The following is a 27,081-nucleotide window of genomic DNA, read 5'->3' as shown; positions in this document are numbered from 1 at the left end:
CTTGCACACTTGGTCTGCGTTGGCGATCTTCACCGCATCATTGAATATGATGATGCAAATCACAGCGCCTAGAATTTTGTGTTTTCCTAAAACGGCAATCATCACCATTCATATGGGCCTCAAGCTTTCTGAGCACCGGTCCTTGAAAAGCATGGCGTCACTTGATTGCGAAGGTATTGCGTCCTCGTCCCGAAGTTCAGCGAATGGGGCGATGGCCCGCACATCCGGGAGTGCTTTCAAGATGACTGTATTACACTGTCGAACGATTGAGCAGTGTTTTCTGCAGGACAGAGGCAGTTCGAGCACTCCGTTCCTCAATCGCACCTGCAACAAATGAAGATGGACTCTCTCACGACCTTTCCAATACAGGCGGACGATGACGGAGATCAATCACCAGCATTTTGGACACCGCTGGCGCACACCATCAAGCTTGAAAGCTACGAGCGGCAGAGTGATGAACAGGATGTGAAGAAATACGTTCATCAAGCTCATGCAGCGCTACTTTGGGCTTATACCGGTGAAGAGGTAGTCAGTTTCGTGGCAGGCACAAGCACGGCAGACGGAATTCAAGACCTTGCTGTACACAACTATGAGGTTTCAATGACGGAAGGATTGGAAACCCAGTGGTCGCGATGTCTCAAAGAGAAGCAGCGAACCGCCATCGATATGCTGGTCAGTGGCGGCAGCATTCTCCTTCAAACGACTTCTGGAAACGCAGACAGCGAAAAAAGCCGCAACGATATCGAATCAATGACACTTGAGCGAACTCCCCTCCGGATGGTTTACTCCGCAAACTCAAGCATATGCTGCATAGACATGGTAGCATGGTTTGATCGACGTTGTCTCAGTACTTTCCATGTGGAAAGATATTTCCAGCATCTGATATCTAATATATCTTCAGCCTGGCAGACTAGAGGTCTTACTGAATTGCAGATTGAGGAGGTCACACTTCCGGACAAGGAATTTATCCACACTTGGAACGGAAAACCACAGGAGCTGGTAGATCGATGCATCCATGATTGCGTAGCAGAAAGAGCCACTGAAGATGGTACCAAGATTGCCATTGATGCCTGGGATGGCCGTATGACTCGTGCGGAGCTCGAAGAGGCAGCAAGTAGTCTGGCGATGATCCTCGTACAAGCTGCGGTACAGCCTCGCGGCGTGGTGGCAATACTGCTAGAAAAGTCCATGTGGGGGATAGTCGCCATGCTTGCGGTCAACAAAGCTGGCGCCGGGTTTATTCTGCTGGATCCCTCTCTTCCTGCAGAACGACTGAAGATCATGGCGAATCAGCTGTCCACGACTCATGTGATTACTACAAAGAATCACATGACTGTGGCATGCACACTGGCATCGATAGTCGTTACGCATTCTGGAGGAGGTGATTTTCGGGTGACAGATACCGAGAGTACTTGTCAAAAGCAGAGCACTTCGAACAAACTCCCATTGGTCTCTCCTACGGATTCAGCGTTCTATATCTTCACATCAGGGAGCTCAGGCATACCAAAAGCGATAATTATCTCTCACAATGCATGGGTAACAACATGCGGCGAAGGCTACCAGTACGGTATCGACGAGTCAAGCAGAGTACTCCAGTATGCTTCCTGCAGTTTCGTCGTCGCAATTCTTGACATTACAGTGACCCTGATAGCTGGCGGGACTGTACTCATTCCCGGCAAGGAAGAACGTATGAACGATCTGAGTGGCGCAATACGACGGCTTTGGCCGAATTATATTTGTATGACGCCTTCAGTTGCTAAGATCTTGGAGCCACACGAGGTTCCCAGCATACAGACTCTCGTGTTAGTTGGCGAGCCTATCCCATCAGCCTTGGGTCGAAAGTGGTTGGCGGTCGATACGGTCACACTTCGAAATGGGTACGGCCAGAGCGAGGCCTGCAGCATGAATAGCACCGCCGTTCTGAACAATGACACAAGTCTTCGCAGTATTGGCAGAAGCAGCTGGTTGAACTACTGGATCGTGGATCCAGCAGACCACAATCGTTTGATGCCCGTCGGCGGCGTAGGAGAATTGCTCCTTGAAGGCTATAGTATCGCGCAAGGCTATCTGGAACAGCCTGAGAAGACCGCAGCGGCTTTTATTCAAGCGCCTGCATGGGCAACAAGTATGAGCGCAGGACTAGATGGCCGGAAGTGGTACAAGACTGGTGACCTCGTCCAGTATCAAGAGAATGGTGATATACATCTCTATGGCCGCAAAGATTCACAACTTAAGGTCAATGGTCAGCGGGTTGAGGCGGCCGATATTGAGAGTCAAATCACGAACGCCTTCCGTGGAGAGATTGAGCAAGTTGTGGTTGATCAGGTCGGGTCTGAACCGTCGCGAAACTTGGCAGCTTTTATCAAGCTCAGGGCATGTGAGGGACCCTGCACAGTCGAAGATATACGGGCTCAGGTACATGCTCGTTTGGATCCCCTCGTGCCAGCATGGATGGTGCCGAACCACATTGTCCTAGTGTCGGCTATGCCTCGTACAGCCACAGGCAAACTTGATCGGCGGACTCTCAAACAAAGATGTGAGAATGATTTGCAAAACTCACAGCGGCTCGAGAAATCAGAGAACAAATCCGGAATCGAATCGCAGGTTCCAGAAGGAACGGATGATGACCCTGCCATCACGGATCTTATCTCGCTATGCAGCCAAGTGCTTCGCATCGAGGAGAACGATATCTCAAGCCAGAGCAATTGGACAAAGCTCGGCGGAGACTCTTTGAACGCAATGAAGCTCGTCAAAAATGCGAGAGATTCTGGGGTCCATTTCACCACAGTAGATCTCATGATGGGAAAAACATTAGCTGAATTGTGCGCATCTGGTTCCGATGCGTCAGCGATACGGCGCGTTGATGGCGAACCCGCACAGCCGGCGCAGAAGGATCTACCACTCACGGACTTCCAGAGCCACTACATGGCACCAGGTGGTGGCTCAGAGAGAGGCCATCTGTACAAGTATCGCATTGTTCTCCGAGGTAATTTTGATATCACGGAACTCCAGCGAGCAGTATATTTATGGTTCGAAAAGCTTGAAGCGCTGCGTCTGTCGTTCCGAAGAGATACCTCAGGACAAGCAGTTCAGTCTGTCATCGAACCTGATCAGGCAACGTGGCGATCTCGAATCATTCTGGAGGGGAAGAATCAGACTTCTGGCGATCCAGCTGCCCAGAATGATTTCTTCGCAGATCCGATTCTTGTTGTGCTGCATGGCAGTGATCAGACAGCACATTCAGGTACTTGCATGTCTCTCTACATCAATCATTGCATCTTCGACGGCACCTCAGTAAATCATATGTTCCGGGATCTTGCCACTTGCTATGTTCACGCAAGCGTGAGCTCACGACCAAGCTTCTTGCAGTATTTGAATCGCCGACTGCTTCAGCGACGTGAGAGTTCGCTCGTGTACTGGGAACATATGCTCAAGGGTTCCCGCCCAACCCTTTTGCGAAGCGACATTGAAGGATCACAGAAAAGCGCCTCCGATCTGGCCACAAGGACGGTATTCCGAGTCTCGTATCTGGCATCGAGGGAGCGGATGGACGCATCAGTCTCGACCCTGGTCTACGCTGCTTGGTCGCTAGTCTTGAGTGTTCTTTCAGGCCGCTCTGATGTGGTGTTCTTATATCTCGTTCACGGCCGAGACGAGGACATCACGGGGAGCGATGCCATTGTTGGCTGCTGCGTGAGTGAAGTGCCCTGCCGAGTGCAATTCAAGGACTCCATGTCATTGGGGAATGTCGTCCATCTGGTCCAGGCTCAGATCCTAAGCTCAATGCCTCACGCTCATCTCGGCTCACAGACGATCGCGACCCAATGCACCGACTGGCCGGATGAGCATCGAAGTTATGATCATAGCAGCCTGATCGTACATCAGAATGTGCCCATAGAACAGAACCTGGCCGTGGGCGATTATGGATATATGGATATTCATCAAGCGGAGGCTGAGCATAGAATGACTTATGATTTCGACTTGTTGACCACATCTTCGTCGGCGAACGAGCTTTCCTTCACGATCAAATGTCTCGAAGGACTTTACAGCGACGAGGAGCTTTCTGCCGTCGCGGAGGCGTTCTTGCTGGCAATCAGGATGATTTTGGGGGCCGAACTGAGAGTGCCAGATGCCTTGGAGCGCATCCAGGAGATACCGAGTCTTCCATTAGTGGCTCCATGAAGTGTTTCGGAGAGAGAGGGAGGGAGAGAGGTTCGATAGTGATAACTGCGTCTTTGATGGCCAAGGCGACGGAGGAAGTAGCTACACACCATAGTTCGTGGGCCGAGATAGCCGCCCGACCTCCGCCTCCGCCGCGCCTGTCTGCCTGCCTGCCAACCGAATTTACGACTTCTTTGTAGTGGCTTAGCTGTCCGAAGATGCGGAGCAATGCACCTATGACAGATGTCTACTGTAGTAGGTATGTCTGAACTTCGCTTGCAGGAGATGCCAAGCCCGATGTGATGGGTCCGTCGTCAATCGGACCGACGAAGCAGAACCTAATTCCACAAACTCCACCTTCCAAACTCTTCCCCAATAGCTCCTCCATAACTCCACAGCCCGCGAGAAACTATGCCGCGGCACAAAATACAGATTCATCAGTCACCAACCAGCTGATGACTCGGCGACAGTTGCGCAAATCTGCCACTTTGTGACAAGAGATGAGATATATTATCAAAAACAACAATGCCCGCGGCTACTCGTCATACCAAGCCTACTACAATGCTTGTCTTGATGTCCCACGTGCAAAGCCACTGATCATTGGTCTACCCAGCACATACGTCGAACGCCGAGCAAGACAATGACGACAGAACTGAAGCGGCCGTGCTTCCTTTGCACAGAAATCGATCAAGTTCTGATGCGTTTGCGCGCTCGGCGAAGGCGATTGAACGTGTCGCGTGCCATCGAGGGCTTAATCTCGGGCCTCTAGTACGAATAACATGACGTTGAACTGGTCATTGGCGTCCTTCTGGAAGGAATTGGTGCCACGAGGCTCTAGTTCGGAGGCTCGGACCCATCGTGTTGTTGTGGAGAGCCCGCGGGCAAGCAGAGAGGCTTAAAGCCACCGTCTGCTTCTTCTTCTCCATAGTTTTGAAGAGTTTGTTTGCTTCAACTCTGCTCCAGGGCATTTCTCTTTTTGCAAGGAAGTCTTCGATATGTCTGAGAAGGACGCGAAGTCCTCGCGGACTCCTTCAGCGGAGCGCAATGTCTCCGTCCCGGACATTCCAGCGGCGGCGGACTTTAACGATGACAGCAAGGTCCCGTTCCTGACCTTTCGAACATTCAGTATGACTGTGATTGTTTCGATTGGTGGTATCTGCTTTGGATATGATACCGGTTTGTTGAGCAGCAATTCGGCGGCTTTGCAGCATGCTAACACAGATGACATTCAGGTCAAATCTCCGGCTTCTTGCAAATGGAGGACTTCCGGTACCAATTTGCAGACAACCGCGATACTCTAGAACTCACTCCAATTCGAACCGGTCTTCTTGTCGCGACACTATCTCTCGGAACTCTCGTTGGCGCTCTCATCGCAGGACCTCTGGCAAACAACCGCAAATTGGGCCGCAAGTACTCGATTGTCCTCTGGTGCATCGTCTTTATCATCGGCAATTGCTTCCAGATCGCTGCTCAGTATCCTTTCTGGTGGATTATGATGTTCGGCAGAATCATTTCTGGTTTCGCGATTGGTGGCTTGAGTGTCATGGTTCCAGCCTACCAAGGAGAATCTGCGCCTACTCATCTTCGAGGAGCGATCGTGTGCTGCTATCAGCTTTTCATCACGATTGGCATTCTCATTGCTTACCTCATCAATTTTGGTACCGAGAGCATTTCTGGCTCTGCTAGCTGGAGGATTCCTGTTGGACTTTCGTACTTTTGGGCACTTGTCCTTGGTGGTGGAATTCTGTAAGTGGACGCAGTTTTCGAGTTGCAAAATCTCCTGTTCTAATGTCCATCACAGCTTCTTCCCAGAAACCAGTCGCCACGAGTTCAGACATGGTAAGGTCGAATCTGCCGCTGCTAGCATTGCGAAATTCTACGGAGTCAGCACTCGCCACACAGTAGTGAAGAAGCAACTGGAAGAAATGCGAGAGAAACTTCGCCTAGAGCAAGAAGGCGGCGATCACTCTATTTGGGAAGTGTTCACCGGCCCTCGCATGGCATACCGAACTCTGCTCGGAGTCAGTAAGTGAAGCCGCCAGAAGATTTCTGCCCCCACTGGTATCGGTATAAGACAGATTGCTTACTTCATTCCCAACACAGCGATCCAAGCTCTCCAGCAAATGACAGGCGCAAATTTCTTTTTCTACTACGGGTCAGTTCCCCTTCACTGGTTGTTCATTCAATTTGAGCTAACACAGTGTAGAACAACAATCTTTGCCAGTGTTGGACTCGACAACTCCTTCGTCACACAAATTATCCTTGGTGCAGTCAACGTTGTCACTACATTCCCAGGTCTCTACATGGTCGAGAAGTTTGGCAGGAGAAAGTGTCTCGGTCTGGGCGCTGCTTGGATGTTCATGTGCTTCATGGTATTCGCAAGTCTGGGATACTTCGAGCTTGAGCGTCCCGACGGTACAAATCGATCTAACATCGGTATGGTGATGATCATCTTTGCCTGTTTATTTATCGCTGCCTTTGCTTCCACGTGGGGTCCTATGGTAAGTTCGACACTGATGATCTTATTGGAGACCATGTGCTGACAATGTCTAGGCCTGGGCCGTCACATCCGAGATCTACCCGTCCAGATACCGAAGTACTTGCATTGCTTTCTGTGCTGCATCGAACTGGGCCTTCAACTTCTTCATCGGATTTGCCACGTAAGTCGCAATATCCTACCTCTGCTTTCTTCAGCGTTTACTAACAGAATCGATAATCAGACCTTTCATCGAAGCAGACATTGGCTTCTCCTACGGATATCTCTTCGCGGCATGCAACTTCATCGCAGTCTTGGTCGTCTTCTTCTTCCTCCCAGAGACGAGCGGAAAGTCGCTTGAGGAGATTGATACTATGGTAAGCGCGTGCAGAAAGTGCAGGTTCTCTCGGGACCCATGACTAATCGCTGCACAGTTCCTTCTCGAAATCAAGCCATGGAAGTCCAGCAAATGGGTTCCACCTCCACCAGAGGACCTCGTCACGGCCGACAACTTACGCCTCAGCTCAGGCGGTCGCGACATCATCAAGAAGAACGAAGCTGGCGAGCCAACGAATGCTCAATATGAGAATCTCAAAGACACCCAGCAGAACGAGTCGAATGTGATGGCTGGTGGCGTGCGAGGAAATTCGATCACTCAGGTATAGAGCCCAACTTGTATGAAGAAGCGCGCCAGTGAGTCTTTTAGATGACTCAGTGTACGACTTGAATACCTGATGATTCATTCCATGCCGCAATGAGAGATACCATTGTTGATTTTTGTCATTGTTGATATACTATACAATAGTAAGACTAAGAGATTCGTCACGGTCTCGATCGACCACCTAGCTGCTGGCTCATCATCCCACCACATCGACCAGCAATGCGCAAACTCCCCAGCCCTGTTTCCTCATCCTCCACAGTCGGAACGCCAGGATCATCGGCGACTACCGCTTATACAAAGCAATCAACCACTCCCAATTCCTCGACATACGACTATCCTTCCTCTCCGGAACCCAAAGCCCCTCCCTCCTCAACGCAGTTCATCTCTGCTGCCAACGCTCCGAAAAAAACGACCCGGGCGAAGCATCCTCCGACATTCTCGAATCAATCGTACTCTGCGGCCTCAGAGTCTCTCGTACAGAATACTGCGAAACACTCGGCCCACTCAAACTCATCTGTCGTCGAACCCAGCGTCCCGTCCGAGGATCAAATCCCATTTCGGGCATTTGTTTATAAGCAACTCCGTTGAAACTGCTAATATCTTCGTGGTTTCCGCAATTTGCGCAGCGGACACAGGGAGGACGGGAGAGGTCGAGGCTTTCTTTTGTGTTTGTGTGGGCGACTCCTGAGCGGCTGTCGCCTCCCCAGGCGGAGTCGACGCGGGTGTGAGAGGTTCCGGCCCAGGTTTGGGAAACGCTGTCCCAGGTTGAGGTTTGGTCCATGCGTGGGGAAGTGCGGAGGGAGGGGGAACGGCACATGTAGCGTCTTGCGCTTCCCCAGGAGCCCATTCGGGATGGTGGCGGGATGGTGCTGCTGCGGGTGGATTGGATGTCGAAGCCGTGATGTGGTTGGGCAAGGCGTTCGCGGCCGTAGTGAGCCATGGCTGGGTGTTGATGTGCTGACTCGCCGTAGGAGATGAATCCCTCGCCATAGGATTGTGGTCCCCAGGCGCCGTTGGGGATGATGAAGAGCTTGTCGACACGGATGACCATCCAGAAGATGATGACAAGGATTTCCAGAGTGAAGTTGAAAATGTAGAAACAAGCCTTAGAAAAGTACCAAGGAGCGGGCATTTCGACTCCAGTCTGAGGAGCGAAGCTGGTGACTGCTCGGAAAAGCGCGCCAGTGAAGAGCAAAGCGGCAGTAGTCAGACAAACCAGAATCTTGCGAATAATCGAGTGTCGTCCAAAGTTATCCTCAGCGCGATCCCTAAGATCCGGGTGTGTTTTCGCCAGCGCAGAAGCCAGCAGGATCGGAAGAGGCAGAAATGCGAACATCGCAAAGAGCACAGCGCCATATTGCCGAATGCCAAGTGCTGCATCTTGTGCTCCTTCAGCATCGGTATAGAAATCGAGACAAGTGCTCGTGATCAAAAGAGATATCGTGAAAATGCTGAGTCCGACTATAATCGGGATAGTGAAAGTCGGTACAACGGTCCAGCCGAAGTGCGGGTGTTGCGCTCGAAGAATGCGCTGCGACCACCAGAGGTTGCAAATGATCAAGATGATAGTTCCCAGGAAGACGAAGGCGTGAGAAGATGCTGCGAGACTGACGTTCGTGGGATCGTATGCCCATCCGACACGTAAAGAAGTGGCGAAGACACGCGTGAGGCAGAATACTGTGAACGTGATCAGTGGGGAAAGAATTAGTGTCTCGGGTCCTTTGCAAGCTCACCTGTCGTTGCGGCGTTGAAAACGAACAGCCTTTCTTGCTTCTTGTTTCGCCAAAATGTCTCAAAGTGCACCACCCCACATATCGTGAAAAGTATGAGAAACGTGATATTGATGCCAACATCGGGCTTGGGTGACGGCGTGCCGCCCAAAGCATGATGCTTCAGCGCACTCTCCATCTCGTAAAACGCTCCGCTAGAGAGTTTGTTCTTATTGCAATCAAGCTCGTGTTAGTCCAACAGCACAATCGGGCACGTTGTCAACTCGTGTCTGCCGTTTTGCGTTGTATCGAATGAAGCGAGCGTCGTTTTTTTGCCGTTGCGAAAGTCAAAGAATGTGTAGAATCGGCCGATGGAGATGAGAAAATATTAGAATTGCGAGACTGTGATGATGGAGATGAATGAGCGTTGCACCGATGGGCCGTTAGTTAAGAAGAAGGAACTTGTACGAGATTAGTATTCAACTGTGAGCAAACGTCTTCTCCTAAGTACGAGCGCTTCGTGTCTCCCTATTGATCAGTACCGTGGAGGTGTACGCAACGTAGCTGCGACGCGAACTGTTCTGCGAACCATTGTGTACAGAATGAGAAATGGGTACTCACGGTCCCAGAATGGACGTTCGATCGCATGTCTGCATAGTGCTAGTCTATTCTGGTGCTCATGCAGGAGGTCCGAATCCGGTAGCCAGTGAAAGACTTTCCGGAAGCACAACGCGACTTCCGCGTGGAAATGTCGTACATTGTGCTCTTCGCACGACCTTTGGATGCGCAACGACGGCGTTTGAACATCGCAAACTTGCTCAACGCTGGTAATTTTGCTTGTGATGCCGGTATTGCACACGTTGTGCAGTCATTCTAGTGCAAAGTCACGATTTCTTGGCAGGCGCCAAGGCGAATGGTCTCTGCTGTGGTGTGGCATTATTCGGTATCCTGTGTGCGCACTCGAGATGCACAAATGGAAGGAATTGCGGCATGATTCTTCTCGATAGCGATGACAGCAAACGCAGGGACAGCTTATCGTTCTCCAAAGTGGCTCGCGAAGCTGTGTTGATGGTTTCGTCCGTTGTCCAGTTCTATTGAAAAATGCTGTTAAGCCAACAGCTTTCGCGGACCAGGACGGGCAACCAACATTCGCAGCTCAAGGTGTGTCGTCCTCAAACATCTGTTCATGGTCCGAATTGGTTGCGTCCACCAGCCTCAGTCCGGAGGCAGTCCCCAAGCTAGCTTTCTGGCTAACGTTTCGCTGCCGCACATGCAACCCACGCAGTGGCTCACCAGCCGCAGGGCCATTGGTCGACCGCTGCATCGAGGCGTGACTGGAGCTGGTATTCTGCAACCGTCTCTCAGGTGCTTCTTTTACAACAGCAGGGTTCCGGCCCAGCATTCCACCAGAGCCATCCGCACCAGGTTGGAAGTCCCCGCGACCATCATGACCTTGAGGACTGGGCTGGATGTGACGGTATCCCCGCAATCGGAAGACTTGCTGTAGCCGAAGTCGCTCACCGTCTGGGTCGGTGGCTTTCATTCGGTCAAGATGTTCTGTCGCTCTTGTGGGGTTGGCCAGTGGGGTCTTTGAGCTGACCATGGACCTTTCTACCAGCCCGTCTCCATCAACCAGTGTTGTGCCACTGCTCGTTGATTCTTGATGCAGAGACGATGGGACAACCCATTTCTGTTTCAAAATACGCTGCATCTCGGCATTCTCCCTTTCCATCCTCGTTACCAACTCAAGCAGATTCGGAGATTTATCAGTCAAGCTGGCAAGCTCCGAGGGCGGTATAGGTCTTGCTCCGGGATTGTTCAGCGCGATGGATATCAACAGCTGTTGCACTTTCAATGATGGCATTGCTTCGACAAATGGCTCCGAGGAAGCAGAATCGTCCGATGGCCTCGCAGGTGGCTTGGGCTCAGTGGCCATCATTTCCTGACCTGAGTCGTGCTTGTCTGGTGTTGCAGAACGCTGCAACGTCTCATTGCTCGCGGCTCCACGCTCGTCTTGAGAACTTACAACTGGCTGGACAGCTGTCGTGAAACATGGAGAATGGTTCCAGAATGCTTCTTTGCTGGGAAATCCAGCCCCACAGCCATAGCAACGCCGCACGTTTTGGGAATTCGAAGGAGCATGGTATGGGGGAGGTGGACTCGGTTGACTCTTACCGCTCTCACGTGCGCCGATAAGCATTCGCGTGGCACCTCTTAGGGGCGTCAAAGCCGACGCAGGCACAGGTCGATGCTCAGCTGGGGGCGGAAGGCTGGCCGTTCGCCGATCTGACGCAGTAGATGTTTGTACTGAAGGCTCTCCAAACCGATGCCGGGTCGCGCCGAAATCCTTGTCATGCAATCGACCATACTGGTGATCCTGAGACCGCTCCCGGTCTCCTCGGTCTTCGGTAGTCTGGTGGGCAGCTGAAGTTTTGTGCGCAGTCGACGTAAGTTGTGGGTTTCGAGGAGCAGTTTCAGTTCCCTTTTCGACTGCGTCCTCGAACAGTTGACCATTCGCTGCTGCCACAAGCTGTGCCTCAAAATCGTCGAGCTGGTCAGCGTCATCCTCAGACTCTTCCCCAGGCTCGCTGCCCTCCTGCTCCGCTTCAGCTGCGTCAGATGGCTCGTCCTGTTGTTCCACATCCAACCTGTAGCAAGGTGCGTGATCAAAGAAAGATGACTCGTCGACGAAGATCTGTCTGCAACCAACGCACTCCTGTGCATAACCAGATTTGCCAGAGCCCGTTGCAGAATTTGAGCGCTCATCCGAAGCAGTCGACGGACCAATAACAATTAGATTATGCACGCTACTTTCCATGTGCCTCCGTACATGCGACGTGCAGTCGAAGCTCTTTGGACAGAGTGGACATTGATATATTCCTGGACGGCTCGATTGACGTTTTGCACGAGACGGATCAGGTAGATATCCGGGTCCATTATGTTTCTTAGTGATCAAGTGGCGTTTGAGATCGTGCGGTCTATCGAAGAATTTGCCACACAAGTGACACTCCTGAGGCATGTCTGGTCTTTCTATGAACGTGTTGACGAACCGTGAACGACGGCGCTTCGGTTTCGTAACGGCAGGATTCGAGGCTGATGCAGTAAACTCCGCATCTGGTGAGCGTGGTCTCTTCCTCCCGTGATGGAGTTCCACATGAGGCTTGAGCTTGTCCATTCTCGAAAGGCCTTTGCCGCAGAACGGGCACTTGACGGGGCGCGAATCGCCGTGCGCTTTTCGATGCCGTATAAGATCTGCTTGATGGCTGAAAATCTGGCCACAGTTTTCCCATTCACAGACCAGGCCAAGCTTCTTGAGAATTTCTGGGGGCAATTTATGTTTGTTCAAGAGCTCATGGGCATCTTTGTCCATGACTGCTTTTTTGTCTGCAATTGCCAACCGACCGTGACTGATTGAACGATGTCGCGTCAGGTCCGAGGGCCTTCCAAAGGATTTGCTGCATAATGCACAATCTAATTCCATCACTCTGAACGTGCCATGTTTCGTGGTTCTCAAGCTGGAGACCAATTCGTCCAGATTCTGCCGCTTTGCTGTGCTGTCCTGGCCCGAAGGAAGAATCCCATCAGGGGAATTTTGAAGAGCTGTTGATGGAGATGTTCCGCGTGCCAGCGTCTTCGACTTGAGTTCCATACTACTGCCCCTCCCGTTCGACGTGCCATGTGCCGAATTGCCGACTTCGTGAAGATTGACATGAGCATTCATGTTATCCTGGCCAGGAGATTCATATCGTGCTTCATCCGCGTATGGCGAGGAAGCAGTCCCTTCAGCCTCTTGTTGGAAGTTCCCAATCTCCTCCTCTCGAGAACCAAATGATCCACCTGGATGCAAGTCCTTCGGATCGCGACCAAGATACTTCTCATGAACAAGACAATGGCGATTCAAATAATCTCTCCGCCCAAACCGCTTGCCACATCCCTCAAAAGGACACGTGAACCGCTTCTCTCCAGTATGCAAGTGCATATGCCGGTCTCGGGAATGGGGTGAAGTATATGTTTTGCCGCAAGTCTCACAGGCGTAGCGTTTTTGGGCGGCTTCTATTGAATTGATCAAGCTCTCCGCGTGAGCTTGCGCGAGGTCCGCATCTGGCATCTTGATGTCCGGCGGCATGTTGTTGTTTGCGAGATGTTAACCCAAGGCAGTCCTGATTTCCAGTGGCGAGTCATTGGTATTTTGAGAGATCTGAGTTCATCACGATGCCCTCTGATAGGCGCCGCATCTTCCTGCTGCTTTTAGAGTGCTGTTATTGTTTCTTGAAGGGGCTGTTGTGGATGAGCAGGTCAAGTTGTTCACAAACGAAGTCGCGGCGCGCCAAGCCAAGCTTCACCTTCCGGCCCAAGCCAGCATCCTCGACCGCCGTTTCGAGTTATGGAATGGAAAGAACACATTTAGCAGCGACGAAGGACTTCATGTCAGAGACGTGTTTTACTCAATGCCGTAGGACGCAAAGCTGCGCAAAGGCTGTTGGTCTTCAAAGATACACGGACGCGACAAAGAACACCTCCAGGACAGCAACTTGGCGACAAGAGAAAGAAGACGTGTATTACGAGCAACCATGGTATTGAGTTGCATATCTACAAAATAAGAGAACCCGCAGTGAGCGTGCCGCGAAACCCTTCGCACCGCATATCATCGCCCCCTTCATCCACTCAGCACGCCAGCTGAACTGCTATACCCTAGACTCCTTCGCTTCCATACATTGACAACTATGAGAGAAAAGATCCAAAAGAAAGGCCTAGAATACCGCTTGAACGCGCCATGTCCGCACATCTTGGGAATTTTCATCAACATTAAAAGAAATATCAGCGGGCGGCGAGCCGTGATGTTCGCATTTGAGGCGCGAACCTCCCTCCCGCTTTTTGGAATTGGAATGAAGAGACGTTGAAGTCCTCGCCGTCAGAGGACGATTCATCGTCAACTTCTAACACGTCGACTTCGAGGTCACCATCGCTGGGCACCGAGATATCGGCGGCAAGATCGTGCACCCTTTTGTTAAGGGCGGCGTCAGGTGGTAGCTTCTTGAGAGCAGCCTCTGCTTCTTCATCAAGACAATGTCGCTCTTCACTACGTCGACGACGTTCAGCTGCCTTTTCAGCCTTCTTGCGGAGAGCGGGTAATTCCTGGGTCGCCATTTGCAAGGCTTCAGAGAAGTGTTCTTTAGCTTGCTTGAGTTCCGTGGTGCAGTCTCCGTCCCGGAGAATCTGGTGGGCAGCACGCTCACAGAGTGACTGCGCCTTCTCCAAACGACCGTCAACTTTATCAAAGGCCTCGGTGCCATCGTTCCTGCCGAAGGCTGGTAGCCGAGACCGACTTGTCTGATACTTAAAGTCGGAGATGATGCGGTTGTGTTCCATGTCCTCACCACCACTGAGGAAGCTGGAGTCACTGCTGCTGGACCCAGAGCGACTCAGCGCATCCACCTTTGCGCTCATCTTGCCCTTGCGAATGGCATTCCTCGAGCTGCTGATCGCACGGACGAGTTGCTCAAATCGCTTCTGTGTGTCTCCATCATAGTAGACGACAACTTCTGCCCTCGCGCGAAACTTGCATGGGCCGGATCCATCTCCAGATGCAACCGATGCCGTCTTGCGTTTTCGCTGGGAGAGTCGTAGAGCGTCCGAGTTCGTAAGATGCTTCAGAGCCGGGCGCAGTCGACCATTTCTATCCTTGGATGATGTTGACTTGAGGGACGGCGACTTCGAATCATTTCGTGAAGGAACGTTGCCCTCTGTGACGGCCCTGGTGGCATACAATATCTCCTGCTGTGTATCCTTTGCGGACTGCAAAATGCTCTCCAAGTCCGCTATCCAACCCGGGACATTCTCCAATAACGACGTAAAGCAATTCAATGCCTCGTCTGCCATTCCGCGGGGTGTGCAACGCTGAGTGTGGAGTCCAAGCAGTCGGTCATGGAAAGAGAGACGGCCGATGAGTCCAGTGGTCGGATCGGGAACCGCGATCTGGCGGCACCTGGCAGCCGAAAAGCGGATCAGAGTTTTCCAAAGCGACGTCAAGTGTCGTGGTGCAAAGGCCCTGTTGCTGTGGGCGTGGAAAGTATACAAAGGCGATGAAGATGGCGATGGGCGTGGTGGTGGATGGGTGCGAGGTAGAAAGGAAGCAGCAGCGGGAGGAAGTGAGTAAAGCCAACGCACGCCTCGTTTCTGCGGAGAGAGGTGAAGCGCGCCAATGCAGCGATCGGCGACCAGCGAGCGGATTGGCCCAGTCGGCTGCGCGAGAGACGAGTGGTCCAGCGCGGAATCCCGCAGAACACGAGCGTGTCCACGGTGGGCCGATGCCTGCGTGCGTGCGTGCAGTGCGTCGTCGTCGTCGCTGCAGGATGCACCGCCCGGCACCGATGTGATGCTACTCGCTGCAGCTTGCTGTGCCGCACTCGCAACAAGCCGTGCCCTCGCTGTGGCACAGATCTGGTGATGATGGGAGGGAAGGATTCTGTCCGTCCGCACACAGTAAGGTTTGCGCCTGCGACCGTGCCTTTGTGGTTCCGCTGTTCCGCTGCGCCGTACCAAGCCTGATATCACTGATCACCGCGAGGCCTCCTTGCTTTGATGACCATTTGAAAGACCAGCGTGCTGGGCTGATACACAAAGAGCACATCCACTGCTGCCACGTCTGTGTTTTGCAGCTGCCGTCTTCCATAGCATCGAGCAAGGGTCGAATTAGAGCATTTACCGTATACAACAGGTCCAAGACATACTGAATCAATCCAATACGCTTGTCCAGAATGGCGCGATGCCGCTGTCTTGCCGAGCCTAGCCTCCCCGCAGTGCATTGCTCAAGAGACCTGTGTCTAGACAATGCCACATCCATCCGCGCCTGTTTCCTGCTTCCGCACGCGCCTGAACCAGACACTGCAGTTGGCATGGACTACCAGCAGGCCCGTCCGAAGCGCCTGCCATGTATTGCAGGATTCGCAGCAATTCACCAACGTGGAATGAGCACTGCGATTCAGAAATGCCGCGGCCTAGCACTATTTCGTGGATCAACATCCACGTGCTGGAGATCGTCGCCGCTACGCCGCACAAGATCAGGGCGCTGGCGAACAGGGAGTTGACACGACGTCCTGCTCCTCCACCTTGCAGCATCGGCCTGACAGGCGTCGACATCCTTTGACAAGGACTATTACGGCAAGACATGCGCTCCCTCTTGGCCCCTACTGTATACCACGCAAGTCATTTACAACAACGACAATTTACCATCGCGGCACAGCCCGCGTTTTGATTTGAATACTTCTTCCTCGGCGAGAAAGCGCCCTGGCTGGCGATCACCTCTCTTCTGCACAGCGGAAATGAGCAAATGATGTGACTCTCTGTCGATCAGGAATTTTCATAGAACTTTCCATAATGGCGCATGTACCACGAATCGCCGCAAGCACCGGATAGACCAGCTGCTCTCCAGTCCTTGCCTGTGAGCTGAAACTGCCTACTCTACTGTATGCAAGAACACACATCAAAAACTAGGTGATCAAACTTGCCCGCATTGGACTCGCGGGTCTCAATGCATTTCCACAAGTAAACCACAGCAGAGCTCAGTTCTCCTCATCAGCTTCTGATCGTCACCACTAACCCCCCAGCCCACGCTGTGCCTCCCGACGGCAGCAATCCTTCTCATCACTGCAGTGTGTTGTGCGCAGGAAAGCGCACGTGTGTAGTCATGTACCACACAAAGTACAATAGAAACCCGAGAGAATAGGAAGAACTTCCGACGGGACAGACGGCCATACTCCCGAATTCATCTATTCCTTCCGATCGCGCATCTCATCGTCGTAACAGCCAAGCATTTTATAGATGCTACCATGCGTATATGCCTCACGATGCCCGCACCTGGGATTCATGAATCCACGGATACACATCTTCCCCATCATAAGCCCAAACAAGTCACGTCTTTGCGTAGCCCACTCTGACCCCCGCGCCAACAACAGCAAAGAGCACTCACTTATTTATCATTTATTACCACATCTTACCTCAAGGTGTCAAGATCCCAAGTCCCCTGCCTCAACTCCCGCATCTCTGTACAACAGCGAAGCCATCATTGACAAATACTTCCCGTTCCACGAAACCCATCCTGTCCCACTTTATCTATGCATCACCTAACAAACATCCCTGTAGCCTTTCTTCTTCAGCCCTCCAACCCTTTGGCGAGATAAATTACCTCCAACCACGCCACAGCACAGCACACAGTAGTAGAAATCCCGCGTCAGTGGTTTCGGTGTGTTACACGACAGCCAGATCCCGGGTCAAGCCAAGAGAGCGTGCATACGAGACGAAGCGGTTGTGTCTGGATTGGGTAATCGCAGAATTCCTGATTGTATACTACAGAGACATGGGAATGCTTTCGCGTGCGTATGCTTGCTTTGGATCGTTGGGAGTTGTGGATTATTGGGAAGCTGGTCGCCTACACTGCTATGTGTTGGGGAGACGGCGATCGAACCATTGACGAAACTTGGCATTCGGGTTCTTTGGTCGGGCGACTTCGTTGTCGTCAGCAGAGCCGTCTTGTACTGTATTCCAAATCTTCGTTCACATCATGCTTGACATTCATCTGTACATCTGGTCGTCTCTATATCTCATCTTGCTCGGCCTCAAGCACCCACTGTGAGCTTCAATACGAAAAATTGCCAAGTAAATGCGATGCACTGCAACTTGCAACTATCATGGCCAACACGTCTCATGTGACCACGTGCCATCTTGGTGGTTAAACTTGTAAACCTCTCGCCTTCCCTTCTTTGGATCACTCAGATCAACACTCTCCACTTCCTCTGGCTTAATCACCACAACACGAAAGTTCTCTCTCGCAACTGGGTGGTCCAGGTCTTCGACTTTTTCACCGATTTGGTGCTTCTTCTCATCGTATGGCTTATCGACCTGCTGACCTGGTGGCGGGTTCTGAAAGCTGCCTGTGCGCAAATTTGTGGTCAGCTGAGGTGCTCTTCGAAGATGAGGATTAATGCTAGCGTTGCTTCATGAGTCGTGGCTTGCATGCAACAACCAAAATGCTCGTGCGCAGCGGCAGCTTCTGCACAGCGGCCCAATGATCATGTTTGATCGCTTTCGATGTCGTGCATTGCGCTATTCTTGGGCGAAGGTGAACTTGCTCTCTGCTTGCGCAGAAAACCACACCTTCCACAATCACCCCAGCAGTAGTTGGTGGGCAGCTTGCTTGTAGGACGGCCAACTCGCCCCGTCGCCCAGACACGCAGGACGTTGAAGAAAACAGCACAAACTCACCTCTCATACCAGGACTCATATTTCCAAAATGTCCTCTGATCTCCTTCGCCCAACTCCATCCCTCCACGCCATCCTCCTTGACGACCCTCATTCTCCTCCCCAACTCACTCTTCACAGTTTTCACCCCACTCGTCTGCTCCTCTCCCACGGTATCAATATCCTGACTCGCAACCACATATGCCTCTCCCTTGATTCTCCACTGCATCATAATACCCTCATCTGGCAGCTTAACCCACCACACCGCCTCACAAGGACCCCCACCACCACTTCCCTGCACCAAGCTCTCATCGTCCGCCTTCCCCGCACTCGATGCGAAGATCTCAAAAAGCTTTTGCATTCGAACATCGGTGGTGAAGCATGGAAGATCGGATTCATAGACTCTATCGTTCTTCTCTGCGGTGTTGTGTTTGTTGTCTGGGAGCTCGGCCCAGAAAGCACGGAAGATGCAGAAGCGGGCTCGTGGGACGTAAGGGACTGGTGTCTTGCCATCGCGGGATTCGGAGCGAGTGGAGGGTGTGAGACTGCTAAAGACAAACTCTGGTGAGTCCATCTTGCTTAAGTGTGAGTGGAACAGCTTCTTCCATGGTGCTTCGCTCGTGGGCGGGCTGTTAGGGTTGGCGGTGGTGGCCATGCTTCGTCGAAACCAGCCGTTGCTGGTGTTTCGGGTGGGTGATGTGTAAGGTGTGGAAGCTGTAGTGCCCGATAGGCTGCGTAAATGGTGAGAGAGACGATTGAGCTGCTTGGAAGCTATGGTGGCTGCTGTATTGACTGATGAAGTTCGAGTATGGATGCGAGCGAGATCTTGAGGATAGCGTTTGCAGGAATTGATGTCTTCTGATGACGAGTCTGCAGAGCGAGTAGAAGAGGATATGCGAAAGTGAATTGGGCCAAATGTAAACGACAGATTGAGGTCATGTTCCATTGTGAAGCTCGTCCAGTATTTGGCGTCTATGACGACGCGACGCGCATTGACTAGGCACAAGCTCCGATTGGCGTCAGATTAGCGAGGCTTTAGTCGATCTTTGATTCAGCCGACAAAGAAATCGTCACTTGGTGGAGAAGAGAATACTGACTGACGAAGATGAAGTTCGACTTGCCCATTTTTGCGTGTCCATGGCATTGTTATTATTTATTGTACGCTGCAAAGCAATCTCTTTTACAAACTCCTGCGTTTCGTTGCCCATTGCGACTTACGCATGCGTTGCGCCCGTCCGCCAGACAGAAGTCAATGTACCGCCAAACCCGTTGTTATCAAAAACGCCGTACCCAAGCACCCTCAAACACAGAGAAGCAATGCACAAACATATGCAGATTAGTCCTTGAAGCCCTCGCTGGCAGCTCCTTTTGGCGCGACATTCTCATCCTGAGTAGCCTGCTTGCGTGGGGAGCCGTTCTGCTTCTTCTGTGCATGAGTGTTGCTCTTCTTCTGTGCATAGTTGGTGCCCTTCTCGGTGAGGGTAGGGCCCTGCTCTCCGGCATGAGGGACACTCTTCTTCTGTGCATGCTTGAAGTTCTTCTTGCTCTTCTTCTTGTTGAGGCCACGATGTCCGCTCAAATTGCGCTCCAGAGACCGAACGGCTCTCTGAGCATACCCCGACAAAGTTTGCAAGAAGGCCGCCTCGAAGCAATGGCCAGCGCCCCTCGCGGTCGTGTAGACCTTCTCGATCCACTGCTTGGCGGCCATGTTGATGCTCCAAAGGTCATCTACTTCAACGCCCAACACGTTGTACTCCACTTCTCCCTCGTTGAAGGCATACTCGAGTGCGCTCTCGTAATTGCCAACCGCGAGTGCAGTAGTCGAAGCGAAGCGGTAAGCCTTCATGAGTTGAGTGCATAGAAGCTGCTCCTCAATCATGAAGCGAATCCCGTCCTCAGCCTGGACCAGGGCCATGGCTGGCGAGGCGGGGACGAAGCGTCCGTCAGGAGCCGTACCATGCATGTACTCATTCAAGCCCCAGAAGATACCGTTGAGGAGCTCGCGTCTCTGATCAGACATGCCAGTGGGGTCAGAGCAAGCAACGCAAGTGCAGTGGAATCCGTATAGATCGTAGAGTTTCGGTAGACGGAGATGCTGCATCTCATACCCAGCTCCTGCGCCCAGGTAATTCACCTGAAGTTCTTCACCAGGCTTGATGTCGCGCACAGCTTGTACGGTCTGCTTACCAAGAACTGGGTTGTTGGTATGGTGTACGTTGGGAACGCACGAGTGATTCAAGCGCGATGAAACTTCGAAGACTCCCAGGTTGCCATTGGCGAGTATGAAGGTGTTGCAAGCGAAGATGGAGATCACACGGACGTGCTCGGACAGGTACTGCTCCAAGTCTGCCTCGCGAATCTGGCGATGGAGCGCGCAGACTCTGGCTGCGTGCTCGGCATCGAGATGAGGCGGCAAAAAGCTGTGCAGCGCATCGAACGCGGCCTTCTTGGTGGGCGAGAGGCGAAGGTACTCGTGGTAGGCGAGGTCGAGATTGCCCTGAGCGATCTCAAGGAGAGGCTTCTCGCAGATGATTCGAGTGCCGCGAGGGATGTACTGACATGCGAAGACGCCGAGACCTTTGCCTGCACTGGCTCGTAACTCGAACAGTGGTTGGGCAACAGTGCGAGGCACGAAATCCGGCGCATCTGCTTTCAGTGGCGAGGCGTTGCCCTTCGAGGTGGCTCGATCAGAAGCGCCACTCGCCGGCGTTGAAGCACGAGTAGTTGGGGTGGAGCCTGGACCATTGCTGACAGAGGTTCCGTTCGACATTTCGTGGCCGGCGTTTGATGGGGTCGAGTCGGTGGGTGAGCTGCTGTCGTCTTGCGGCTTGTTTCTGTAGAGGAAGAAGAGGACGTGATGCAGCGTCGTGCTGACCGCATTGACCGTGTTATCCATGTCGCCGTGATTCTGTGTCTCAGGGATGGTGGATATTGACGGTTCTTTGTTCTGTTGTCGTGTTTGACGGTGCGGTTGTTTTTCTCGCGCGACAGTTTGGAGCAGCAACTTAGCGCGTTTTCCAGGGGTGCCTGCGGCAGGCAGCCTTGCGTCACACAAGGCAAGTGCAAACGCTGCAGCGGGCAATCTGAAGACCGAGGACACGCGTAAACACTCTGACCCGGCACTGTTGGTGCTGAGAGCCGTAATTCGATCATGCTTCACGCATTGTCTTCGCGTGCAGGTTCCCGAGACTGTCTCAAGGAGCGACTCGCGGCGGTTGCCCAGGACATCAGACAGCAGCGAGCCTACATCTTTGAAGAGCCATTTGACTCCAGCGTCGACTGGAGCAGCACGTTCGAAGGCCTGCCATGGACATTTTGCAGAGGGACGAAGGCGTTTAGAGGCGTTGATGCCTGCATTGGGCGAAATTGTCGCGAGAATATGGGGGTATCAGTGCCTGAAGCGATTCGACTTCATCCTATGAGGGGCGAGCAGCGACCACGTTCGCTTCAATGAGCTGATAGTCTTCCTTAGAAGCTGCAATATGCTTCACCCTTGCCAATTGTCGAGCTGGATGACACAGGACCGTCAATTGAATGACCAGACCAAGTGAAGCCATAGCGCGCCACGCCTCAGCCTCCTCAGCACGGTTGGCATGTAATGCTCGTTTTTCCGCGACCTCTGCCAATTTCGTTCGGCCTGCTCATATCGCCCATCCTGTAGCTTTCTTCTTCGTGCGCACTTTCTCCGCTACCACATCGGGCTCGTGAGAGAGCTCTATGGGCTGTAGACCAAAGTCTGCCAGATTACGAGATCGCATAGCAGCCTCGTCCTCGAGTGCCAGTCCCTCCAACCTTGACTCCAGCTCAGGATTTTCTTCATCTGCATCGTGTGCGACATCTGCATCTTCGCCGTCTTCAGCCTCACTGTCGCTCGCTTCATCCTCATCTCCATTTTCATCTTGGGCCTCGTCAGCTGCTTCAGCCTGCGTGCCATCGAGAAACCTCTCACTCTCCTTCATCATCTTCTTGGAGAACCCACTAGCTTCCACCTCAATATCTAGCCTCTTCTCTGGATCGACGTCCTTCACCGCGTCCTTCAGGAAGGGTCCCTTCGCATCACTTGTGTACTTGAATCGTCGCTCGAAATATCTCTTCACGCAAGCCACATCCCGATCGAAGTAGTACTGCGCATTTGCGTGATTTGTGCTGACTGTTTGTGGAAAGTCAATCAAGATTGGGATTACCTGTACTGATCCGTCCGCTTTGGGCTTCTCCTTGATCAGGATGTTGAACTCGTTGAAGTCACCGTGAATCAGGCCTCGCTGCGCGAGTCGTACGATCAAGTCCATAAGCTCGGCGTACAGCTTGCCGGGATCGCCGACTTCGTCCACCATGCGGAGTGGGAAGGAGTCGATGAACTCCATGACAACAGTGTGGCGGCTCCATGCCAGCGGCTCTGGCACCGGGAAGCCTTCCCGGTGAAGTACTCTCATGAATTCATACTCCTTGTGTGCCGCCAGGCGAGAGAGATACTTCCAATCTCCCGTGCCTGAGTTGCCAGTTTTGCGAAGATAGTCACGATTCGCTTTGACTGTTCGAAACGAGATGCGTCCTAGTCGATGCAGCTTGAGGACTTGCTGGCGGCCCTCCGGTGATGCTGTGATGTAGATGTCTGACTCCTTGCCAACACCGATCTGATTGCCAAGTGAAAAGATGACATTTGATCTTCGATGCGCGTTGAGTGCGAGGTAATCGAGGCCGCCATAAGTGAGTCGGTAGCCATCATCTGAATGGTGTCAGTCATGGGTCGCGGGACAGGTGAGGAGGGCCATACATCTTGCGTTCTTCACTTTGGCGATGAGACCGGCTTTGGCGAGATTGGAAATGTTCTTGTGTATACCACTACCGCCTCTGAGTCCAGAAATCGACTGGATCAGTGGTGTGGGAACGACTTCATGATTCTTGCTCCCTTGCTCAAACTACACACTTTTTCTCAGTACGAACTTGCAATATGAAACTTGAAGAAAGTGCACCTACTGCAGCAAGCACGCGCCAGTCTTCGCTGGACAAATATCGTAGTGCGCCAGTATCGAGCTTCATCGTGCCACTCTGTGTTGTGAAGTTCGAGATGGCCACTGCATTTACATGTGACAGCGGCCAGAAAATTGCGGTGATGTCGTTGTCCGGGAGCCGCCACACCTTCCCGAACAAGCCGCGCCATCGAAGCTGCTGCTGCTGTAACTAAGCACTTGGGCTCAGGCGACGACCAGACGCGTTGACAACATCGACTTCCACTAAACCTCCCCATCAATCAACACATCTTCACTGAGAGCGCCCGCAGATAGCTCTCTTGATTGCCACTTGTATCAGCCCGCCGGATCGATCGTCCGTCTCACCATCGAGCAGCGACAACACTATCAACACACCCGAGCTCTCGTGATCGTCAGAGATGGCGAAGGAGGCGGAGAAGCCCAAGGCCGTCGACAAGGGCAAGGGAAAGGCTGAAGATGGCAAACAGGCCAACGGCGTCAATGGCGCCAAGGCAAATGGCAAGGATGGCAAGAAGGACAACGACCTCGATTTGCCGCCAGAGGAGTTGAGCGAAGAAGACCAGAAGCTCAAGGATGAGCTGGACATGCTCGTGGAGCGACTAACAGAGTCCGACTCATCGCTGTACTCCGCGGCACTTGAAGCCATCAAGACGAGCATCAAGACATCGACCAGTTCGATGACAGCCGTGCCAAAGCCGCTCAAGTTCCTCCGACCACATTACGAGAAGCTCACCGAAGCATACGAGAAGTGGCCAAAGAGCCCCGAAAAGGACTCACTCGCCGACACACTGTCCGTATTGGGCATGACATATTCCGATGACGAGGATCGACGGGACACCTTGAAGTACCGACTGCTCGCGCCTGGCACAGACATCGGCTCATGGGGCCACGAGTACATGCGCCATCTCGCGCTAGAGATCGGGCAAGAGTACGAAGTCCGACAGCAGGAGGAGAAAGATTCCGAGGACATCACATCTTTGGCGCTGACGCTCGTGCCCTTCTTCCTCAAGCACAATGCCGAAGCCGACGCCGTCGACATTCTCTCCGAGCTCGAAATGATCGAGCATATCAAAGAGCATCTCGACGAGAACACGTACAGCCGCGTGTGCCTGTACATGGCATCGATGGTGCCGCTCCTCACATATCCTGACAACGATCGCTTCCTTCGCACTGCACACGATGTCTACTTGCAGTACAAACAATACACGCAAGCCATCTCATTAGCGATCAAGCTCAACGATCTTGAGCTCATCAAATCCGATTTCAACTCTGCGCCCGACAAGACCACAAAGCGTCAACTCGCTTTCCTTCTTGCCCGACAGCGGATATCGATCGAGCTAGAAGGAGAAGACGCCGGGGATGAGGAGCTGCAAGAGTGCTTGAACAACACACGTTTGCCTACCTATTACAAATCTTTGGCGAAAGAGTTGAACGTATTGGATCCGAAGGTACCGGAGGACATCTACAAGTCACACCTGGAGTCGAATCGCACCGCAGGCTTGACCAACACAGATTCAGCGCGGCACAACCTTGCGTCAACATTTGTCAACGCTTTTGTTAACGCTGGTTTCGGCGAAGATAAGCTGATGCTGGTGGAAGGTGGTGTCAAGCAGAGCTGGGTGTGGAAGGTGAAAGAGGAGGGAATGCTTTCAGCTGCAGCATCTGCCGGTCTACTTCTCCTGTGGGATGTTGAGCTCGGTCTCGACAAGATTGACGCATATACATACGTCTCTGAGGATAAGATCAAGGCCGGTGCGGCATTGGCCATGGGCGTCATGAATGCAGGCGTGAAGGTTGAAGGCGATCCAACTCTCGCACTCCTGGGAGACTTTGAGGGCAAGACTGTCGCCGACAAGGTTGCTCGCATCCTCGGTCTGGGCCTGGCATACGCAGGCTCAAACAACGAGGGAGTTCTCGAAGTCCTCCTTCCTCTCGTTAGAGACACTGGGTTGGAGATGCAGTTGTCTGCGAGTGCGGCGCTGTCTCTGGGCCTCGTATTTGTCGGCACAGCGCACTCGGATGTCAGCGAAGCTATTATCGAGACTTTCCTTGATGAAGATCGTAACAAGCAGCTCAAGGACAAGTGGACGCGCTTCATGACATTAGGCCTTGCAGTGTTGTACTTCGGACAGCAGGAAGAGGTCGATGTCATTCTTGAGACACTGAAGGCTATCGATCACCCGATGTCCAAGCCTGCATCCGTGCTCATCGAGATGTGCGCATGGGCAGGCACCGGTGCTGTGCTCAAGTTGCAACAACTTCTCCACATTTGCAACGAGCACATCGAGGACAAGGATGACAAGGATGATGAGGACAAAGAGGAAGAGAAGAAAGAGGGCGACGAGAAGAAGGATATTGCCGGTGAACAACTGGTCCAGGCATATGCTGTGCTCGGTCTGGCTCTAGTGGCCATGGGCGAAGACATTGGCCAGGAGATGGTCCTCCGACAGTTCGGTCACTTGATGCACTACGGTGAGCCTAACATACGGAAAGCTGTGCCTCTTGCGATGGGTCTCATCAGCGTGTCGAATCCTCAGATGAAGATCTATGACACCCTCTCTCGGTACTCACATGACAACGACGTTGATGTTGCAGTCAACGCAATCTTCGCCATGGGCATGGTTGGTGCTGGCACAAACAATGCTCGTCTCGCACAGCTTCTCCGACAGCTTGCATCATATTACCACCGAGATCCAAGTGCGCTGTTCATGGTCAGAATTGCGCAAGGTCTGCTGCACATGGGCAAGGGAACACTGTCCATCAGCCCCTTCCACACAGACCGAACTGTCCTCTCAAGAGTCTCGGCCGCTGGTCTGCTCACCGTTGCCATTTCACTCATCGAGAACCCGAAAGCATTCATTCTGGGCGAGCACCACTACCTGCTGTACCATCTAGCTATTGCTATGAACCCTCGCTTCCTCATTACACTCGACGAGGACCTCAAGCCCGTACAGCTCAACGTTCGTGTGGGTCAGGCAGTCGATGTTGTTGGACAAGCAGGACGACCGAAGACAATCACCGGCTGGCAGACACAATCAACACCCGTACTGCTTGGACACGGCGAGCGCGCAGAGCTCGAAGACGAGGAATGGATCTCAGTCGCGAACACATTGGAGGGTGTATGCATAGTGAAGAAGGTGAGCACATTCTCCCAGCATTATTTCCCAATTCAAACACATCACTGACAACTTCACACAGAACCCGGATTGGGAAGCGCCGTAGAACACGCTACCAATGCAAAACCTTGTTCGCTTTCTTGAAACGATCCCAAGCAACAAGGGCACGAGTCGTCTCGCCGAAGCTTACAGATTCGTCCACTCACTCATGGAAGCCCCAGATCCATGGCAGGCTGTCGCTGCGGCTTACAAAGACGAAGAGCGTCCTGTAACTCGCGATGAAGTCTACAGAGCATTTGGCGGTAATGTCGTGAGGTTGAGAAATCACTTTGATGACCGTCTTGCTGGATGGCGATGGGACTCGGTTATTGTGGAAATGCTGAAAAGTCAAGAGTGGCATGAACGTATACGACTAGAGTTGAAAGAGAAGAAGGAGAAGAAGACAGAAGATGATGGTCATGATGATATGAATGGGCATCGGGATTAGATTGGCTGGCTTGCTGATCTGTCTTTCTCTCTCTGCGCTTCTTCGATTACTTACTTGGTCTGCACCTTTCCCTCATGCATCCACGTTGGTATTCACATTCGTATAGGCATAGATGAGTACAATAGTGATGTTGTATGGTATATTGTATCATTGGCAGTCCTTTCTCCTTCCTACATTTCACTATCCGATGGTATGTCATGACTTCATCTTTCTCGGCTCTCCGCCGAGACATGGGATATGCGC

The 27,081-nt window shown here is 52.5% G+C and overlaps 10 protein-coding genes across 10 annotated transcripts; 4 read left to right on the top strand and 6 right to left on the bottom strand.

Annotated features, from left to right (window-relative positions):
* Positions 1-333: 333 nt before the first annotated feature.
* On the top strand, positions 334-4,182 carry RHO25_007655 (uncharacterized protein; the record flags this gene model as incomplete). Its single annotated transcript, XM_023599836.1, has 2 exons — positions 334-847; positions 902-4,182. 2 exons carry the CDS (start codon positions 334-336, stop codon positions 4,180-4,182), a joined length of 3,795 nt encoding a protein of 1,264 aa, XP_023448729.1.
* Positions 4,183-5,156: 974 nt separating this feature from the next.
* On the top strand, positions 5,157-7,302 carry RHO25_007654 (uncharacterized protein; the record flags this gene model as incomplete). Its single annotated transcript, XM_023599835.2, has 8 exons — positions 5,157-5,337; positions 5,394-5,907; positions 5,963-6,186; positions 6,265-6,316; positions 6,368-6,662; positions 6,715-6,821; positions 6,882-7,014; positions 7,072-7,302. 8 exons carry the CDS (start codon positions 5,157-5,159, stop codon positions 7,300-7,302), a joined length of 1,737 nt encoding a protein of 578 aa, XP_023448813.1.
* A 375-nt stretch (positions 7,303-7,677) lies between these two features.
* RHO25_007653 (uncharacterized protein) lies at positions 7,678-9,206 on the bottom strand (the record flags this gene model as incomplete). The annotated part of the gene is made up of 2 exons (XM_023599834.1): positions 7,678-8,975; positions 9,032-9,206. 2 exons carry the CDS (start codon positions 9,204-9,206, stop codon positions 7,678-7,680), a joined length of 1,473 nt encoding a protein of 490 aa, XP_023448814.1.
* Positions 9,207-10,163: 957 nt separating this feature from the next.
* On the bottom strand, positions 10,164-13,133 carry RHO25_007652 (uncharacterized protein; the record flags this gene model as incomplete). Its single annotated transcript, XM_023599833.2, has 1 exon — positions 10,164-13,133. One exon carries the CDS (start codon positions 13,131-13,133, stop codon positions 10,164-10,166), a length of 2,970 nt encoding a protein of 989 aa, XP_023448815.1.
* A 692-nt stretch (positions 13,134-13,825) lies between these two features.
* Positions 13,826-14,887, bottom strand: RHO25_007651 (uncharacterized protein; the record flags this gene model as incomplete). The annotated part of the gene is made up of 1 exon (XM_023599832.2): positions 13,826-14,887. The coding sequence occupies one exon, from the start codon at positions 14,885-14,887 to the stop codon at positions 13,826-13,828; it is 1,062 nt and encodes a 353-aa protein (XP_023448816.1).
* Positions 14,888-17,692: 2,805 nt separating this feature from the next.
* Positions 17,693-18,899, bottom strand: RHO25_007650 (uncharacterized protein; the record flags this gene model as incomplete). The annotated part of the gene is made up of 2 exons (XM_023599831.2): positions 17,693-17,937; positions 18,269-18,899. 2 exons carry the CDS (start codon positions 18,897-18,899, stop codon positions 17,693-17,695), a joined length of 876 nt encoding a protein of 291 aa, XP_023449440.1.
* A 681-nt stretch (positions 18,900-19,580) lies between these two features.
* Positions 19,581-21,140, bottom strand: RHO25_007649 (uncharacterized protein; the record flags this gene model as incomplete). Its single annotated transcript, XM_023599830.2, has 1 exon — positions 19,581-21,140. The coding sequence occupies one exon, from the start codon at positions 21,138-21,140 to the stop codon at positions 19,581-19,583; it is 1,560 nt and encodes a 519-aa protein (XP_023449439.1).
* Positions 21,141-21,885: 745 nt separating this feature from the next.
* Positions 21,886-23,284, bottom strand: RHO25_007648 (uncharacterized protein; the record flags this gene model as incomplete). The annotated part of the gene is made up of 3 exons (XM_023599828.2): positions 21,886-22,970; positions 23,019-23,163; positions 23,222-23,284. The coding sequence occupies 3 exons, from the start codon at positions 23,282-23,284 to the stop codon at positions 21,886-21,888; spliced, it is 1,293 nt and encodes a 430-aa protein (XP_023449437.1).
* Positions 23,285-23,633: 349 nt separating this feature from the next.
* On the top strand, positions 23,634-26,457 carry RPN1 (proteasome regulatory particle base subunit; the record flags this gene model as incomplete). Its single annotated transcript, XM_023599827.2, has 2 exons — positions 23,634-26,372; positions 26,434-26,457. 2 exons carry the CDS (start codon positions 23,634-23,636, stop codon positions 26,455-26,457), a joined length of 2,763 nt encoding a protein of 920 aa, XP_023449436.1.
* A 12-nt stretch (positions 26,458-26,469) lies between these two features.
* On the top strand, positions 26,470-26,838 carry RHO25_007646 (uncharacterized protein; the record flags this gene model as incomplete). Its single annotated transcript, XM_065602967.1, has 1 exon — positions 26,470-26,838. One exon carries the CDS (start codon positions 26,470-26,472, stop codon positions 26,836-26,838), a length of 369 nt encoding a protein of 122 aa, XP_065459039.1.
* Positions 26,839-27,081: the final 243 nt, after the last annotated feature.

The sequence above is a fragment of the Cercospora beticola genome, chromosome 5 (genome assembly GCF_033473495.1).
Source record: "Cercospora beticola chromosome 5, complete sequence".
NCBI lineage: Eukaryota > Fungi > Ascomycota > Dothideomycetes > Mycosphaerellales > Mycosphaerellaceae > Cercospora > Cercospora beticola.
This window is presented reverse-complemented; position numbering and strand designations above follow the sequence as displayed.